General features: G+C 43.2%; 1 protein-coding gene across 3 annotated transcripts in view; it reads left to right on the forward strand.

Moving 5' to 3' along the window:
* Eogt (EGF domain specific O-linked N-acetylglucosamine transferase) overlaps positions 1–19,070 on the forward strand; it is a 37,758-nt gene that overhangs the window by 16,048 nt on the left and 2,640 nt on the right. For all 3 annotated transcript variants that reach the window (XM_048438436.3, XM_085686774.2, XM_048438437.3), the window contains 9 exons: positions 1,033–1,139; positions 4,298–4,401; positions 8,945–9,037; positions 10,130–10,201; positions 10,297–10,383; positions 11,554–11,622; positions 14,320–14,381; positions 17,803–17,922; positions 18,944–19,046. In XM_048438436.3, the coding sequence (XP_048294393.3) occupies positions 1,033–1,139; positions 4,298–4,401; positions 8,945–9,037; positions 10,130–10,201; positions 10,297–10,383; positions 11,554–11,622; positions 14,320–14,381; positions 17,803–17,922; positions 18,944–19,046 (817 nt within the window). The remainder of the gene's footprint in view (positions 1–1,032; positions 1,140–4,297; positions 4,402–8,944; positions 9,038–10,129; positions 10,202–10,296; positions 10,384–11,553; positions 11,623–14,319; positions 14,382–17,802; positions 17,923–18,943; positions 19,047–19,070) is intronic.

The raw sequence follows: 19,070 nt of genomic DNA on the forward strand, positions 1-19,070 counted from the left end.
CACAATGCAGGGAGAGAGCTCATTTGTATATAAGGAAGGAAGGGCGAGAGATAAAGACTTGTGAGCAGTTTTTAAACCACCATGTTTTCACATTGTTTTTGATGACTGTTTGATATAATTCACATGAGCTGCTGGTGACCTTCAGTTAGCCCAAGACAGTCTGCTTCACGTGCTGGTGTTTGTCATTTGCTGGGATGAAAATCCTACCTGTGGCTTCCACACATGTTTCCTAATCTTCAGAGAAGCTTGTTGCAGGAGGAGGGCCCACTTATTTGTTCTGGTCGCCCGGCTAGCTTAGCCCTGAAATAACCACACAAAAATTGTATTCATTAAATCACTGCTTGGCCCATTAGCTCTAACTTCTTCTTGGCTAATTCTTACATTTTAATTTAACTCATTTTTATTAATCTGTGTATCACCACGTGGCAGTGGCTTACCAGGTAAAATTCTCAGTGTCTGTATCTGGCGGATCCATAGCGACTCTCTGACTCTGCATTCTTCCCCCAGAATTCAGTTCTGTCTTCTTCGCCTACCTAAGTTCTGCCCTATTAGGCCAAGGCAGTTTCTTTATTCATTAACCAATACAAGCAACACAGAGAGGGGACTCCCACATCAGAAGCTTTCCTGTCTTCTGTCTTTCTGAGGCTCTAGATCATTTTAGAATATGATTTTTCTCAGAACCCAAGAAGTCTACTGTACAAGTTTCTATGGCCCACACATCTTTTCATTTAAGCCCTCCAGTGCCAGAACACCTTGTTGGATCTCTGTTGACACATCAGTCCTTTTCATTTTGTGGGGCCTTTCCAATTGGACTGTCTTGTGAGTTAGTCTGAATTTTGAAAGCATTTTTATTTCTGTCTCAACATTAAAGTTGGTATCTGAGTCTATAATGTCAGAAATTAGGGAAGGCAGTCCACAGGACTGTTTTATACTGGAAATAAAATCTGCCTCATGGGCAGGTCCAGGTTATGGTGTTGCAACGGGATGTTTGGAAGAATCACTTTCAAATTATGTCACGATTCACAATTCCAGGTTTGCTGAGCTACAGGGCTATACTCAGCTCAATTTCAGGCCTATAGAAGATGCTAAATGTGACATCGTTGTTGAGAAACCAACATATTTCATGAAATTAGATGCAGGTGAGAAGTTACTTTGTGTTACTTGTGTATTGATTGGTGCATCTATTTTTTAAGAAAAAGGTTTGTTTGTTTTTGTTTTGTATGTACGAGTATTTTACCGAAATGATTGTCTGTGTTCCATACTCATGCAGTGCCCATGGAGGCCAGGACAGGGGTTGGATCCTCAGGAACCAGAGTTTCAGATAGTTGTGAATCACCATGCCAGTGCTAAGAACTAACTCAGGTCCTCAGCAGAGCAGCCCGTACTCTCAGTCACTGAGCTGTCTCTTCAGGCCCACGTCTGTTTGTTGGCATGACAGTAGTCACTTTCTTCAATTTGTTGAAAGCAGTGTGATAAAAAACAGTAGCTCTTCCTCTTCTAACACAGATGAACTGGTTTCAGCTTCCTGCTATCTTATGCCTTTGGTATTCCAGAAGAAACCATCACATTATGTGAAATGATTCCATCATGCCCTTAGTGCGCCGTCTTGGCCTGCAAGCATAACTTTATCTCTGGCACTTAGTGACTAGAGAGGAGAGACGCAGAACATGTTATATTGTCCCTCTCATTATGAGAGATGGGGATTACAGTGCAATGTTCTATCAAAATTCATGAGTGACCCGGCCTACAGTGGAATACAGAGAACCCTCTGTCACGAATACTTGAGAATTACCATAATTTATTGGTCATAGTTTTAGTGTGCTCTGCTGTCTGAAGTCATTATTCTTATATTACAAAATTAGATTCAGAAACTGGACAAGTTTAGCTTTTTGAAATAAAAGTGAATTTAAAATGTTTTGTTCAAGGTTCTGACTTGTTTTTTTTTTAAATATGCAAAGGAAAAAGTGGCAAAGGAGACATTGTGATCTTCCTGTAAGAGAGTTGGGTGAAGCATGAAATTTATGCAGATCATATGGAATAAAATGTGTGTGCAGATTATGCACAATAAAGCCTGCAAAATGGGAGTGAATGGGCCAAGATATATGTGTGCCATTTCTTTCCTGGATTTGTTACTCAGCCTTTCCTTCTAACTTACACTATCATCCAGTTTTCTTTTGCTTCCCAAGTCTTACTCTGGGACAAGAAACATTATAACAGAAATATGTGCCTTATTTCTCCAGCTTGAAGCCCGTGTTTACTTCCTCATTTTAAATCCTCTTGTTCCCAGACACTGTCATGCGCATACTGCACTCTAGTTAGGGACTCCCTAAATGTTGTGGGACAGCTTCGGTAGGCTGTAGTGCCCACCCAGGGAAAGGGGACAATCACTAATGCAAGCTTTCCTTGTTAATTTGAAAATAGGCTCTTTGCTAAGATTTTTTCTGAGTCAGAAAATTATTCCTTCCAGGGATGGCAAGATGGCTGAGTGGGTAAAGGTGCTAGCCTTCAGGTATGACAGCCTCAGGTTGGTTCCTGGGACACACACAGGGAACGGAGAGAAACGATTCTTGCAAGTTGTCTTCTGACTCCACACATACTCGGTGTATGTGCACACACACGTGAACAAATAAATGTAATTTAAAAAGAAGGTATCCCTTGCAATTGTTCATTGAGGAAATGTTTCCACAGACTGGAGTGTCTACTCCTCTTTCTTCCTGGCACTCTGTGTTATAATTCACTGTGGGAATGAAGTCAGGCTTTGAGAGTCGCTGATTTTCATTCGAAGGCCGGCTTCACTTCACATTTTCATTTGAAAACTATGTGCTTTATTTGTTATTTTGTAGAAAGACATCCCATTTATATTTGTACAATTTCCAGGATCCTATATGCCTAAATCAAAAGTGTGCTTCCTCTTTCTTCCTCCCTCCCTCTCCTCTCTCTCTGGCTTCTCCTCCTCTCCTTCTTTGTTGTTTGTTTATTGAGGCAGGGTTTCTCTGTGTAGCCCTGGCTATCCTGGAACTTGTTCCATAGACCAGACTAGCCTCAGACTCAGAGATCTGCCTCCCCTGCCTCCTGAGTGCTGGGATTACAGACGTGTGCCACCGCTGCCTGGTCATTCTTTTGTCCTTACATTTATTTATTTAGTGTGAGTGTACTCATGTGCACAAGCAAACCAGTAAACTTGTTAGGTTCAGAGGACAACTTGTAGCTGGTTCTCTCCTTCTACCATGTGGGGTCCAGGGATTGAACTGAGGTCATTAGGCAATTGCTGGCCCCTGTTTTGTGTCTTTCTAATGGCTGGCAAGGGAATTAAAAATAGTGATGGCTTTGGCTGCTGTTGTTCTCTGACCTACTAAGCTCCTGCCTGTCTTCATGAAGTCTCACTGTGCTCCAGGCACTTGGAGATGCCGTCCTGTCTGATTTCACATTCCCCACCTCTAGTAATAAAGATCAGACTTAGAGACTTTGTCTGGAGATGCTGCCCATGAGCCTCTAAGTTAGACTTCAGCATAGTTCTTTAAACTCCAGTGTTCACACTGTGGCAATTAGAACAGGAGACACTCGCCTCTTTTAAGTAACAGTTGGTCAGTATTTTCCCAAGAGCAGTGTAAGCAGGGGCTAGAGAGTTAGCTCAGCCATAAAGGACACTGGCTGCTCTTCCAGAGGATCTGGGCTCGATTCCCAGCATCCACATGACAGTTCAAAGTGGTCTGTAATTTCAGTTCCAGGAGATTCAGTGCCCTCCTCTGGCCTCCAAAGGTACCAGGCATGCTTGTGATGCACAGACATACTTGCTGGCAATACACCCATTTACAAAAAACTTTTAAGAAGGATAATATAAGAAGGGATTAAATAGGGAAAAACAGACCAGAGTTAAAAACCACTGCAGTCTTAGTGTTTGTGATTATTGCCCGTGCTTCTGTGTACAGGTGATGTTTGATTGATTTTTAAAAAAATGAATAATCGGAAGGAATGATTAGTCTTCCTGGCTGCGTTTGAATAGATCTATTTGGTGTGTCGTCCCCCCAACCCCGGAACTTAATGCTCTCTTATGATTTGATGTATAGGAGAAAATGCATTCCTGATTTCAAAATAATCAATTTTAAAAGTAGGATTTTGAACTTGATGCTTTTTCAAGTTGACAAGTACCTGTGTCTAGCCCTATTTGGAAGAAGCATGTTTATTCATTGATTTTAACTAAAAATAAAGAAAATGTAATCTTTGAGAATAGGAAAAAAAATTGTTCTGTTTCGCGTTCTTCGCTTTATTGACATTTTTCCCTCTTTCCCAACACTAGGTGTTAACATGTACCACCACTTCTGTGATTTTCTCAATCTCTACATCACTCAGCACGTTAACAATTCCTTCAGTACAGATGTGTACATCGTGATGTGGGACACCGTAAGTAAGCACCTGATCTCTCCCTTTCACCGGCTCTGCCGTGTTCTTCCACCATGTGCCTCTGACCTTGTGAGACAGAATTGTCTAAGATGCATGTTTAAATATATGCCTAACCATCCATAGACTCGCACATGTATAGATGTGTTCAAATGTGTTTCTGCGGGTCCCCTGGCATATATGTATGCACCCTGGTAGGCACATATGAATGAGTCCTTTTTTGCTGTTACTGTTTTGCTGGATTTTGATTTTTTTAAGGCAGGGTCTCACATAGCCCAGGCTGACCTTGAATTGACTGTGTAGCTGAGGATGACCCTTTGCTTCTCTTACATCCACTTTCAGATTGTTCAGAGTACAAGTATTGTGCTAGGAATTGAACTTGGGGCTTCAAGCACGCTAAGCAAACACTCTACCAACTGGGACTCATCCCATCCCATAGATATGTGTGATCCCAAGTGCTTTGAATTTCAGAATGAAGTAGTGGAGAATTTCCTTGCCTTTGGCATAGATGGAGTTCCCAAATGCAGATTCCAGTGTCTGCCCCATTGCTTCTCCGAGACATGAAGCCTCTGTGAGTCAAGGTGGTAGCGCTTCTGTTTCCTTTGTCCTTTGGACTGCCCCTCCCACCCCCAGCTCTGGAGCCAGAACCTAGAGCCTCCTGCATGCTCAGCAGAAGCTAGCACTCCACCACGGAGCTACACCCCAGTCCCTATCTTTTTGCTTAGTAGCAGCTTTCCAGCCACAGCCACAGCCAGCTTCATGCTAAGTGGTCTGGGTTTTTTTTTTTTTTCTTTTTTAGCTCACTCTCTAGAGTGAATCTTACACACGTATCTAAATCGGAAGCAGCGTTGTCTGAAAACAGCTGTCCACGTACCTTCTACGTTTTCAGAGACCAAAGCACACCAGCTAATTCATAAACAGTCTTGCAGACAGGGAGAAAGCATTTGCTGACCCTACTTGACAGGCAGTTGCTGTAGCTGTCTCCAAGTCCTTGTAAAACTGGTTCTGCATTCCTGGCAGGCCCTGGCCTTCTTTATCTCCTGTTCTGCAGGCACTTCCATTTCCGTCTGGAGGCCAGTTTTACTGCCACTTCAGTTTCATTTTTCGGCAGTGTTTCTGTAAGCAAAGGGGACAGTGTCCTTCTCTTTCATTCTTTTTGCTTAAACGGGACACATATTTTTCTGTAAAACCTCTCTCAGCAGTTCTACAAGACTTTTTTTAAAAGCCCCGAAAAAAAAAAATCACATCCGCACAGTGGGGAATTTAGATTGGGACTTTTATTAGTGTCTTTTACAGATAGGTGAGTGTTCGAAGGCAACCTAGGGATGGGTAGAGCCAAGGATTCTAGCTGGGCTCAGACGCCTTCTATATGGTCCTCTGAAGAACTTGTGAGGTAAAAAGAAACTTATCACATTCCTTCTAAAAGCTTTTTTCATACCATCTTGCATGCCTGTGTGCATCTTCCCAAAGAGAACTGAGTTAAAGCAAGTTAACATCTAAATGTCCTGCCTGTTGTGTGTCTGCTGGGGAAGAACAGGGTATAGGGTCACCATGAAGATCCCTGCCAACAAGACACATGATTTTCAGGCAGTACGACTATCATTCTGTATGGATAAGTGACATGTATGTAGATGAGCAGTGTGGTTGGCTTCCCTGCCTTACCCTGTCCTTTGCTGGTCCTCTAGCTTCTCCCTTATAAACCTCCCCTGTAGGCAGACTTGTTTTTTTGTCCCACCAGCCTGTTCCCAAATAACTATATAGAGACTTATTATTAATTATAAATACTCAGCCAATAGCTCAGGCTTGTTGCTAGCTAATTCTTATGTTTTAAATTAATACATATTTCTTGTCTGTGCTATACCACGTGGCTCAGTACCTTTTCTCAGTACAGGAAGTTTATCTCCTGCTTCCTCCACATCTTGAGACTCCTGGGACCTTTTCCCCTTCTTCTTTGCACTCTCTTCTTGTCCACAAGTCCCACCTAAATCTGTCCAGCTATTGACCAGTCAGCTTCTTTATTAAACCAATCACAGTGACACATATTCGTACAATGTAAAGAAACATTCTACACTCTCCTCTTGGTCAAAGAAGTCTTTGCTAACTTCTCAGCCAAGTTCTTCATATGAGTAGCTCTGCCCAGTTGCTCCAGAATCTGCTCTAGGTTGTCTGGGGTCAGTATTATATGATTACATTGTTCACAGTTGAGTTTTGATTAGCAAAGCCTTAGGTTAATGGTTCTCAATCTGTGATTCATGACTCCTTTGAGGGTCAAATGACCCTTTCACAGGGGTCACCTATGACCACCGGAAAAAAAACAAGACATTTACATTATGATTAATAACAACAAGATTACAGTTTTGAAGTAGCACTGAAAGTAATTTTATGGTTTGGGGTCACTACAACATGAGGAATTATATTGAAGGGTCACAGCATTAGGAAGGTTGAGAACCACTGCCTTAAGTTCACGAACACTGATACTGCCACAGTTGGTCCCGAGGCAAAGCCTTCAGTCGCCTAAATCATAGAAGGGCCCTTCTTTTCTGGTGTTGAGAATTTGGAACATCTTTGCTGTTATTATTTAATTATAGAAATAATAACCCATTATCATGACATCAACCAATGTGGACACATATGAGGTTTTCTTTTCTTTTAAAGTCTTTTCTTCCTCCTCCAATTTCCTTGTCCCCTTAGGGTAGAAGCCATTAGCATATGTGTAAGGCCCTTCAAGACTTTTTATTTGAATAAATGTAAATATATCCTTAAACAAAAATTTATCAGGATTTGTATAAAGATCTCTATGCATATCATTTGTGTAAAGATTTATTTGTATCATTATATAAAATATGCTCTGAGATTACAAGGGCATCTTTCCATGTCCTTTTCTGAGTGGGGGCAGCATTTTTTCATTAGATGGTTTTCCTGCGTGTGTTCATCTCTCTCCACCCCACACTTCATGCTTCTGATTCTGAGCTATGTACTGGATGCTATAAACATCTTTGCCATATACAGTATTCTCCCTGTAACTGTGGGGGATTACAAGGCCCACTCTGCACACCTAAATCCTTGGATGCCCAAGTCCTCTGTGTTTAAGTGGTCTAGAATTGCATGTGGCCATTCATATCCTGCTAGATGCTCTGGAACTACCTCTAGCTTGCTTACATAGCCCGGTATATGCGAACAGTCTTTATACTATAGTGGCAAAGAGAAAAGGTCTGTATATATTCAGCAAAGGCACAGTCACTTTTCTGACTGGTTCCTATGGGTGTGAATGAACCGTCAGATCCAGAGGGCTGACAGTGTCCTCTTTTACCCACTCACCCTCAGCACTCCTGTGGGCAGAGTCCTACAAGTCGCCTTTGTGTGGCTGAGGTTCTGCCCGTGTTCAAATCTGAGACCCGCATAGCAGAATTTTCTTCTTTTTGTCCCGTTGACGAATATCCAAATATTCTTTAGTATGAGTGGGAAGTCGCCCCACCCTCCACTGTGCTAGATAATTTGAATTTGTTTCTATATGTGATTATATCTCTAATAATCCACAAGTTCCCCGGGAAGGGGCAGTCAGAATCACTCTATTTTATTATTAAAAATCCTTTCAGATGTCCCTTATTTTATCTAAAGTATTTTGTCTCCAGAAACTGTATAAGTTTACTTCTTTTAATTGTTCTTTATTTAATATTGAGCAAGAACAGGACAGTTTGATTGGAGATGGTCTTGAAGGTCTGTATTGGACTGTCGCTGAAGAAACAATTCTCCATACCGTGGAAACATGTACAATAGGAGAAGCAGGAACACTTTAAATCATAGAAAAAGAGAAGCCTTCTATAAGCATAAGGAAACTTAGCACAATGGACAAGCAATGGCAGACTTCGAATGCAGCCTCATGGCTGTGTTCCTTCCATCTCTCGGCTGAGTTCTTCAGTCTAAGTCACACCATTTCAAACTGTCGGAGCGCCTCCCTTTACCCAGGAGAGCTCATAGTTAGCTTCTGCCTTCCAGGAAGGAGATGCGCTTGGTAAATACATTAGGACAGGTTCCCACGGAGAAGCAGCTGTCATAGAGTCTGAGCATGAAGTCTGAGGCCACAGACTGGGTTTGGCCACATCCCTGTAACCCACCAGCTCCATAATTTAAGAAAGTTATTTGAATTTATATGCGATTTCCTCATGTATAAAATAAGGCTGAGGACCCTAGAGTTTGCAAGATTGTTTGCTGAATTAATAATCTATAGTGCTTAGAACAATGCCTGGGGCATGGGAAGTATCCCAGATACTGTTAGTACTGTATGTTGTATAATGTGATGTTGCTAGTGACGTTATTAATGTGAATGGGATATTGTCACATTGTTCATTATTTAATGCGGAGAATATCCATTTAGTCTTTAAACTTTCAAGCCATTTTTCTGCTTTGAACTTTCTTTCCAAACACAATCTACTTACTACGATGGACTTTGTTCAGTGAGCATATTATCATGTATACAAATGATGTCATATGTATGTGTCCTCTTAAGCATCCTCTGGTGACATTAACCTGTTGTTTCCTTCTTCAGAGCACTTATGGGTATGGTGACCTGTTCTCGGATACCTGGAAAGCATTTACTGATTATGACGTCATACATTTGAAAACCTATGATTCCAAAAAGGTACTTGAAAACCTATTGAAATGTCTTTAAGTAAGTGTCAGGTGCAAATGACTCATATAATAAATATTTAATTTGAATTTCTCTTGACTGTTACCATTGATTTCTCACTTCTTTTAAACTACAGCTAGAATTCTTGGAAATAAACCTTCCAACCTTCTTTCTATAAACCTTCCAAAAATATGTTTTATTTTCTTCAACATAGTTTGCTAGTAAGACTATTTTGGTCCAAGATAGAAAGTTAAAATTTACTTTCTAAAATGAGGACTGCTTTTTTTTTTTTTGTGAAGGGTGCACACTAACTGTGCTATCTTGTGAAGGGTGCACACTTACTATGCACACTCACTGTGCTGTCCTATGAAGCGTGCATACTTACTGTGCACACTCAGTGTGCTGTCCTACAAAAGGTGCACACTTACTGTGCTGTCCTGTGAAGGGTTCACACTTACTGTGCTGTTCTACAAAGGGTGCACACATACTATGCACACTCACTGTGCTGTCCTATGAAGGGTGCACACATTCTATGCACACTCACTGTGCTGTCCTACGAAGGGTTCACATTTACTGTGCTGTCCTATGAAGGGTACACACATACCGTGCACACTTACTGTGCTGTCCTACGAAGGGTGCACACTTACTGTGCTGTCCTGCGAAGGGTGCACACTTACTGTGCTGTCCTATGAAGGGTGCACACTCACTGTGCTGTCCTACGAAGGATGCACACTTACTGTGCTGTCCTGCGAAGGGTGCACACATACCGTGCACACTTACTGTGCTGTCCTACAAAGGGTGCACACTCACTGTGCTGTCCTACAAAGGATGCACACTCACTGTTCTGTCCTATGAAGGGTGCACACATACCGTGCACACTCACTGTGCTGTCCCACAAAGGATGCACACTCACTGTTCTGTCCTATGAAGGGTGCACACATACCGTGCACACTCACTGTGCTGTCCTACAAAGGATGCACACTCACTGTTCTGTCCTATGAAGGGTGCACACATACTGTGCACACTCACTGTGCTGTCCTGTAAAGGATGCACACAGTTATGTGTGCATTACTGTGTGGTCTTCTAAACTGTCTTCTTTCTTAGGTGTGCTTTAAAGAAGCTGTGTTTTCGTTGCTGCCCCGCATGCGGTACGGGCTGTTCTATAACACACCTCTGGTAAGCATCTAAGATGGCATTCCTATCTTTAGAGCTCAGCTGAGATCCCAGGGCAGGAGTATTCGCTGTCACGTGACCTGGTGCTTTTGTTTTAGATCTCTGGCTGTCAGAACACTGGCTTGTTCAGGGCCTTCTCCCAGCATGTGCTGCACAGGCTGAACATTACCCAAGAGGGACCCAAGGTAATGGATATACTGCAGCTCTTAGTAGGCTTGATTGTCCAGCTCTTGATTGTCACCTTGGAGAGAAGCACACACCAGGAGGCAGTGTTTGCTATGATAATGCTGACTGATGTGGGAGCCTCTGAATTCCGGGGTCTGTAGCCACTGAAAATAAGCTAAAGGGTGCTGTAAGAATACGCATTGTTCTCCTTGTCTTCGTCTATTTCTTTGCCCACGTCTCCCTACCTTCTCTCATTTAACTCCTATGATCCCTGCTTTAAAAAATATCTACTCGGGTTGGAGAAATGGCTCAGCGGTTAAGAGCACTGACTGCTCTTCCAGAGGACCCGGGTTCAATTCCCAGCACCCACATGGCAGCTCACAAGTGTCTGAAAATCCAGTTCCAGAGGATCCAACACCTTTACACCAATGCACATAAAATAAAGATAAATAAGTCATAAAAAAATTAAAAAAAATATCTACTCTACCAACCAACAACCAAGTAATAATGTCTTCCATGACTAACTTATATGTGTTCGTAATTGACATATAACTGTGCACATTTCTGGGGTACAGTGTTATATTTTGACACAGTGTAATTATCAAAGCATTTGTGTTGCCTCAAGCATTGATCATGTCTTTGTTGTGAGAGCATTTCAAATCTTCTCCCCGAGCTTTTTGGAAATAGACAATATATTACTGTATTGCCCAATAACTACAGTGACATTGACAACAGACCTTGATCCTCCAATATCTGTAATGCGTTTCCAGTAACCACCCTGAGTGTTTCCTTCCCCCATCCGTCCCAGTGTCCACCGCCCCCTAGTACGCTCTCTACTTCTCTGGTATTCCCCACTATTCTATTGTACACATCTCTTAGATCAGTTCTTTTACCTGCTGCATCTGAGGGAGAGCATGCAGTATTTCTCTTTCTGTACTTGACTTATGTGAACATAATACCTTCCATTTCCCTCTATACTGCAAGAAATGACAGGGTTTGTCGCTTTGCAGAGCTGAGTAATGTTCCTGAGACAGCCGTTGAGGACTCGGGCTAATAGTCCCCATTTACTAAGTATGTCCTCAGTGAGTTTTACCTCTCTGGGAAATTGCATTTGAGACTGGGGGGTGGGGCATTTTTTTTTTTATCTGAGCACATCCAATATTATTCCAATTTTTTTATTTTGCTCACAGGATGGGAAAGTTCGAGTTACCATTCTTGCACGCAGCACAGAATACCGGAAAATACTGAATCAAAATGAGGTTAGTGTTTTGGTGTGAACTTTTAATGTTATCGTAGTGACTATGCTTCCCAAGGCTAATTACTGTATTTTCCATATTGCATTAAAAGTGTTTAATTTGTAACTCTTGGTTTCTAGAGATACCTAATGGTGTATGCTTACTGCAACTACTGTCTTTAGCTGCTTTTCCAAACTCCTTCCCCATCCAGACTAGCTTTACTGTAAATGTACATCTGCAGCAGCTCTATGTAGAATACAGGCAAAACCAAGGCCGAACAAAACCATGAGTCTTGTCTGGACTGCAACAGGAGGCTGAACATTCTCCAGGCAAACTAGTAACAACAGGCAAGCATACTTTTTAGAAGGTGATTTATATATCACTTGGTATCTCTGTAGCATCCGGCAACACATGCAATTGGAAGAGATTCCATTCATTTGAATGGCTGGATGTCTTGGAAACTGCTCCCAGGCATCCAGTTCCTTTCAGCAGTGCAAGATCATAGATTGGATCCCGCCTCAGACTGAGCAGATGATCAAGGGAGCCTGGCCCCGAGGCTGTCCTTCACTCTTGTCCCACTGTCACAACAGAGACGTGCAAGAGGAGGCTGAGTGTACCTGTGAGTCCAGGCCATCAGGAAAGGGCAGGTCAGGGAATAGCATCGAGCCAGTGGCGTTGACTCTCTCAGACTCTTTCAGACTCTCTAGGCAGTCTGCACAAATGATTTGAGGTGAGATTAGTAATTTTGCTCCAAAACGCAACCCAAGAGTACCCAGGATGTTGCTCTTCCTTCAAGACAGGTTATGGGTTCCAAAAAAATGTGCATGACAAGGACAGCAGTACTTTGACTAGACGGATTAGTGAACAGGGAATAAGACTCAGGTTTGTGTAGCCCAGGCTGACCTTGAACCCAATATGTAGGCTTAACTGTTCTTGAACTCACAATCCTACTGACTCAGCCTCATAACTGCTAGGACTACAGCCTGGCTCCCAGGTGGTCTGGTTAAATGGTGGTTACTGCAAACTTGGCCCAGTGCAAGGTCTGTTGAGATAATCGTGTGTGGTTGGAAATTAGAGAAAGGACTCTCAGACCCATGGAATTCCTTTGATGTGAGTCCACCTTGCTAAATGACTAAATCTCATGCTTCCTAATTAATTCTCTTCTGGGGGTAAAGTGGCTCTTTGTAAGTTCGTCTTGTGGCTGCATGTGTGTTGTGCAGTTGTGCATACATATGGATAAAATGGAGCCACTAATTAGATTGCATTTGATGACTCATAGGCACTACTTAAGATCAGAGATTGTGTGGTGAGAAGAGCAGGATTTGGTTCCCTCCCCCTCTTCCTCTCTCCCGCACGCTCTCTCTCTCCTTCTGTGTCAGGGATTGAGCCAAGGGCCCTGATTCATCTTGGTCAGACTCCCTACCACTGCCCAGATCAATGCTTTCTGTGACCGTTGATGTTGCTATTGTTGTGCAGGACTACCTGATAGAGATGCAAACCATTACAGGATCAGTTCCAGTGCTCTGAGGGGCTGCAGAATCATGATGCTGCTCTGACAGGATCTTACTCTGCCCTGGTGCTCTCTGTCTGCCAGAACATTAGCCAGAAGTGATTTGAGAAATTACATGGAAATAGTATTTGTTTTTGCCTGTCAATACATTTCCAGAAGATGGGGTTCAAACTCCCTGTGGTTTGTTTGGAAAGAGGCATTGGCTGGAAAGAGCCATCTCAGCATAGTGTCCAGAGCATTGTCCCCTCGTCCTCAAAGCACCCAGTGGCTGTGAAATTATAGGGAAACAGGGTCATGAATTCAAAAGATAGGGTCAATGTTTGCATTCAGATACGGTCTAAAATGATAGGGACAAATGATGCTTAATTCAAACAAATTTTTATCTGCAAAAATTAATAAACTTTAGGAGTTGGAAAGATGGCTCAGTGGGTCAAGTGCTTACCACACGAGCATGAAAACCTGAGTTTGACCCCAGAACCCATATACAGTATCCAGGCTTTTTTCATTTGAACCTAAGTTCAAATGCCCAGCACGGATGTAAAAGCCAGGCTGCATGTAACTATAACTCCAATATTGGAGAACAGCAGCATGCAGATGCTGGGAGCTCACTGACCAGCAAGCTGTCAAAACAGTGGGCTTTGGATTCAATGAGAGACCCCTTTCTCAGAATATTAAAGAGGAGAAGGGACTAGAAAAATAGCTCAGTCTATAAAGTTCCTGTTATGCAGGCATGAGAACCTGAGTCTAGATCCCTAGAACCCACATACAAAAGCCAAGTGTGGTGGCATTCTCCACCATGGGACCAGGAGGTGGGGTGGGCAGTAGAGACAGGTGGATACGCAAAGCTCACAGAATGAACAGTCTAAATCGGTGGGCTTCTGGTTCAAGGAGAGAATCCCAGAAAATATAGTTGAAGAATCATGAAGGAACAACACTTGAGGTTGCCCTTGGGTCTCCAAATACATATATACCTGTAGATACACGTTCACACATCCACACAGACATGTGTAGCACACACATACCACAAAATAAAATAGTGACATGGAAAGTGATGGAGGAAGACATCAACGTCCTCTGGCTTCTGTATGTATAACACAGGCGAATGCGCACCCCCCCCCACATACACATGGCAGGTGTGGCTGGCTTCAGGGCAAAAGAAATGGATAGTATCAGAAAGGAATAATTCTGCATGTTTTTTTCTGTTTTTCTAGCTGGTGAATGCACTGAAAACAGTATCCACATTTGAGGTCCGGATTGTTGATTACAAATACAGGTGAGCCTTGGGCTGGGCAGATGCTCTTACCTCTAGATTGAGGCACTCCCTGGTGGGTACATAGCACTTCTGCAGTGGGCATTCTTGGCCCTTGTAGTTCAAGGAGTGAAACTCAGACACTATCATTAAGTCAAACGGAGGGTTCGGAGGGGGGGTGGGCAACTGAGCTTTCTGAGGTCTCCTATTCAGGTACAATCTTATTTTTCTGGAGAAATCATAAATCCAGATTTTTCACTTGAAATTTTTGAATTTTTAAAAGTTAGCAGCCAGTATTAAATTTTAACATGCACACACATATATACTTATATTCACATTTATAGACATTTGCACCTGCACACCTATACATACATACATATATATATATATATATACATATATATATATATATATATTCTAGCTTACCCTGTTAGCTAATACATTTAAATATCAAAGACAATTCATTAAAAAACACTTATAAAATAATATTTATATTTCTTTTTAAATTCTGGTTTAACCAAAAGACTTAGAATGAGAGCATGCTCCTTACTGCTGTCTAGGACTTTCTGCTGATTTGAGAACAGTCACACTGTAATGACAGCACATCCTCCAGGTAGCAGAAGTCTAGCAGTGTAGAGAGATGAAACGGGGCTGGAGAGATGGTCAGTGGTTAAGAGCACTTGCCGCTCTTGCAGAAAACCCAGGCTTGGTGCCCAGCACTCACATGGTGGTGAAGCAGCTGTTTACTAAAGTTTCAAAGATGCCAATGCCCTTTTCTGACCTCTGGAGGGCACCAAACACACACACGGTACACAAACATACATGCCGGCCAAACACACACATAAAATAAAATGAATAAATCTAATTTTGAAAATTCAAAAAGAAAGCCCCAAAGGAAAGACGCAAAGAAGAAGCAAAATTTGCTCTAATCCTCATATTCCCATGATCACAACCCAAATTTATGACAGTTGCTAGTTTTTTCTATATTAAACACACACACACGCACACACACGCACACACACACGTGCACACACACACGCACACATGCACACACACACACGCACACGCACACACCCTGCAGATGATACCCTGCCATAGATGTACTTCCTTCCGCTACATAAGCTTGGGAGTGCTACACTGCACTCATCAGCTCCTACTTCCTAAATGGATGAAGAGTCCTTAAGCATGTGTGTGACCGTGAGCTGACCCCTGGGCTTCAAAACTGGGGTGCAGGTATGGCAGACAGTGTGCCTCTTATGTTGGAGACCTGTGAGGCTGTCAGAGAGTCCCTGCATGTGAAGGCTTCCTGTTATGTCTCACTGGCTTTCTCTCAACTTATGCCCACAGCTGTACGCTGTGCTTTGAGGATATACCACTCCTCTGTGTCACAGGGTGGCTTCTTCCATTGGCACACAAGGACATGTGTGGCCAAGATAGAGGCCTGGCATCAACCTGAAGGAGCCAGAGAGGCAGCACCTCTGATGCTGGGCCACTGCCGGCTTTCAAGGCTGTGTGAACATTTTCCTGGTAAAGCAAGGAAAACAAATCCATACCTTGTCAGTCTGTGGTGATCATTAATAACTGATTAGCATTGGCCTCTGTGACTTCCAGTCCAAGATGGTGCTCCAGCTGGCAAGTCCAGGGGTTTACCTGTGTGTACCTGAGCAAACACATCTGTCTTGGCTTCCTTCTCTGCTGCTGGAATAAAAATACCTTGACACAAACAACCGAAGAGAGTAAGGTTTATTTGCCCCCTAATTCCAGGCTACAGTCCATCATGTTGGGAGTCCAGATGTAGGAACTTGAAGTAGCTAGTCACATTACATTCACAGCCTCCGAGCAGAGGGCAGTGAATTCATGCCTACATGCCAGAGAACAGTTGCTCTCCCCTTTTCATTCAGTCCTGGACCTGGCCATGAAATGGCACTGCCCATATTCAGGGTGGGTCTTCCCACCACAACCCACTTAAGAAAACCCCTCACAGTATTCCGACGGACCAACCTAATCTAGACAGTTCTTCATGGAGACGCCCATCCTGTGTGAGTCTACAATGGGTCAAATCAATCAGAATTCACCATCACACCGTCCTCACCTTGGTACCAGTTTACAGTCCTAGGCAAACAGAGACACCTTTCCCTGGTGTCAGACAGACAGAGAGAGTGTCTTCCTTTCCTGTTTCTTTGTTTTGTTTTTGGTTTGTTTTTAAAACCTGATTTAAGAAAGAATTTACCTTCCTTTCTGAGAGAGATCTTTATCATTCTCGACTTTGGATACCTATTCTTCTGTGACTATTCAGTGCCCCCCTCCCCCAACACCACATTCCAGTTTTCATTCCTAGCCTCACTCCAGTACATGTCTGTGGACTGATTTCCAGTGGGCGTGTCTGCATCTGCTGGTGTTACAGTATAGACCAGAGTCTGCCTGACTCTAAGTCGGCAAGAAGGGAAGCGAGGGATGAGGTATGCAGTGACCGTTTATGGGTGATTGGCATATACACCTGCCTCTCCAGTTTTGTAATGTGCTTTTGAGAGCATGCTCTCCTGGCAGAACAAAGCACACATAGGCTGGTGGGCTCCTTTGCTGCTGCTTTTCCTATGTTCATCTCTGGTCCCTACCCCTCCACATACACGGTTTTCTATCCTTACATTACACTGGCTTTAAAGAACAGCTGTGAAATCTTAGCCTCCTGCAAAGACAGACAATGGCTTGTTGCATCTGAGATCATCTTAAGTATATGACACTGAGTAACACACATCACATAATTTATTCTCTTTTTCACTTTATTTTTTGCTTTTATGTGTATGGGCACTTTGCCTGCATGTATGTGTGCCTATGTACTGCATGTCTGCTGTGATGGAGAGGGCCAGGGGAGTGTTTCTAATCCCTTGGAACTGAAGTAGCGGATGGTTGTGAACTGCCGTGTGGTTGCTGGGAATTGAACTCAGACCCTCTGGAAGGGCAGCCAGTGCTCTGAACTGCTCAGCCATCTCTCCAGCACCCCCATTCTCATTTTTAAAAAGTTCTTTTATTGCTTAATGAGAGTAGTTTTCAGCTTGGGGTATTCTGGTGTCTCGTTAGCACTTGCTCGTATCCCCTTTTCCAGGAAGAGGGAAGAGTGGGGCTTCCTGCTAGGAGCTCTGCCCTGCAGTGTTATCTTTCCACGTACATCTGAATGGCACCTTTTATTTGAATTATATCTATTTCTGTAATGATGTTGATATCATGTGTAATGATTTTTTTTTATTAATGTTCCCTTGAAAAACAGAAAGTTTGGGCTAAAGAATGTGTTACCAAAAGAATGAATTAGATTATTAAATACTGGAGTGCATTTGAAGTTGTCCTAAAGGCATGGATATAGACTATGACACACAAGTACAAACACTGTCACTGTGGGTCGTGACCTCACTCACCCTTTGTTTCTCTCTTGTGTTATCCCATGTTGCAGAGAGCTCGGGTTTTTAGATCAGCTGAGGATCACACACAACACGGACATATTTATTGGCATGCACGGAGCTGGCCTTACCCACTTACTTTTCCTTCCAGACTGGGCTGCTGTATTCGAGCTGTGAGTACAGGGGCAACTTTCCATGGGGAGTTTACGCATCAGGTTCTGAGCTAAGAGTTCCCACCTGGGCATTGGCTGGCCTAGCAGACTCCCGTCAAGCTACATCATGGTGGTAATTTGGAAAAGGCAAGCAACCTCAAGCTAAAAGGTCTGAGGTCTGCCAGCACTCTTAGGAAGCAGTTACTCCCTCCTTCCCTGCAGCCTCAGCACCGTTCCCAGGATGTAGTCTTGTGGTTTCCCAACACCGAGTTCACTGCCATCCACCTCTTACACTGTGAGCCCTTCCCTCTCTGTGACCAGTATAATTACTCTGCTGAGAGAGAACAGGGTAGCGATGGCAGGGATAGCAGAGGCACCATCTCCAAAGGTGGATTGCTTACCCAGCATGTATGAGGCAGAGCCGGGGAGGGGATGGGTCCATAAGAAGACTACTGAATGGAAGCTTGTTACAAACTTCTAATATTCTGCTTGACATTTTCGAGCAATTGGTGAGGTAGAAGGTGAATGGGAATTCTGTCTTAATTCATTTGCCCTTGAGGAGGAGAGGGGAGGATGGAAGAAAGGAGGAAGGGAAGGGAAAACAAGGGAGATACTGGAGCCCAGCAGAGCTGGGATGGGATTTTGCTTCCTTCGTTAAACAGTTGTCTAACCTTGAATGGGTTACCTCCCTAACTCCATTTTTCATGTATGTAAAGATAATATCTTTCAAGATAATCTCCAGTCCGTAGGCAGTAGAACCTACTGAATAAGGTGCCCACTCCTCGACCTTACTCTATTCTCTTAAAATTAAAGTAAGGTTCTGAGAATACTAATTTAAGTTGTTTTGCAGTGCTGGGGATCATACCCAGTGCCTATTCATGTCACCACAGACCACAGACTTATGGTCTCCTCACCCTGAGCATGTTTGTAAAAATGGTCTAGTAAGACCATACTTGGGGGATGATTTTTCCCTCCTAGATTGTTACACATTGGGCAACCCCCTAGACAAAAGCGTAATTTTATGACACCCTTGTGTCCTTAGGTACAACTGTGAAGATGAGCGCTGTTACTTAGACCTGGCCAGGCTCAGAGGCGTCCACTACATCACCTGGCGGAAGCCCAGCAAAGTGTTTCCTCAAGATAAGGTAACATCCAGTCAAATGGTTTGG

Source organism: Myodes glareolus, chromosome 3 (assembly GCF_982192425.1).
Source record: "Myodes glareolus chromosome 3, mMyoGla1.1, whole genome shotgun sequence".
In the NCBI taxonomy this organism is placed as follows: domain Eukaryota; kingdom Metazoa; phylum Chordata; class Mammalia; order Rodentia; family Cricetidae; genus Myodes; species Myodes glareolus.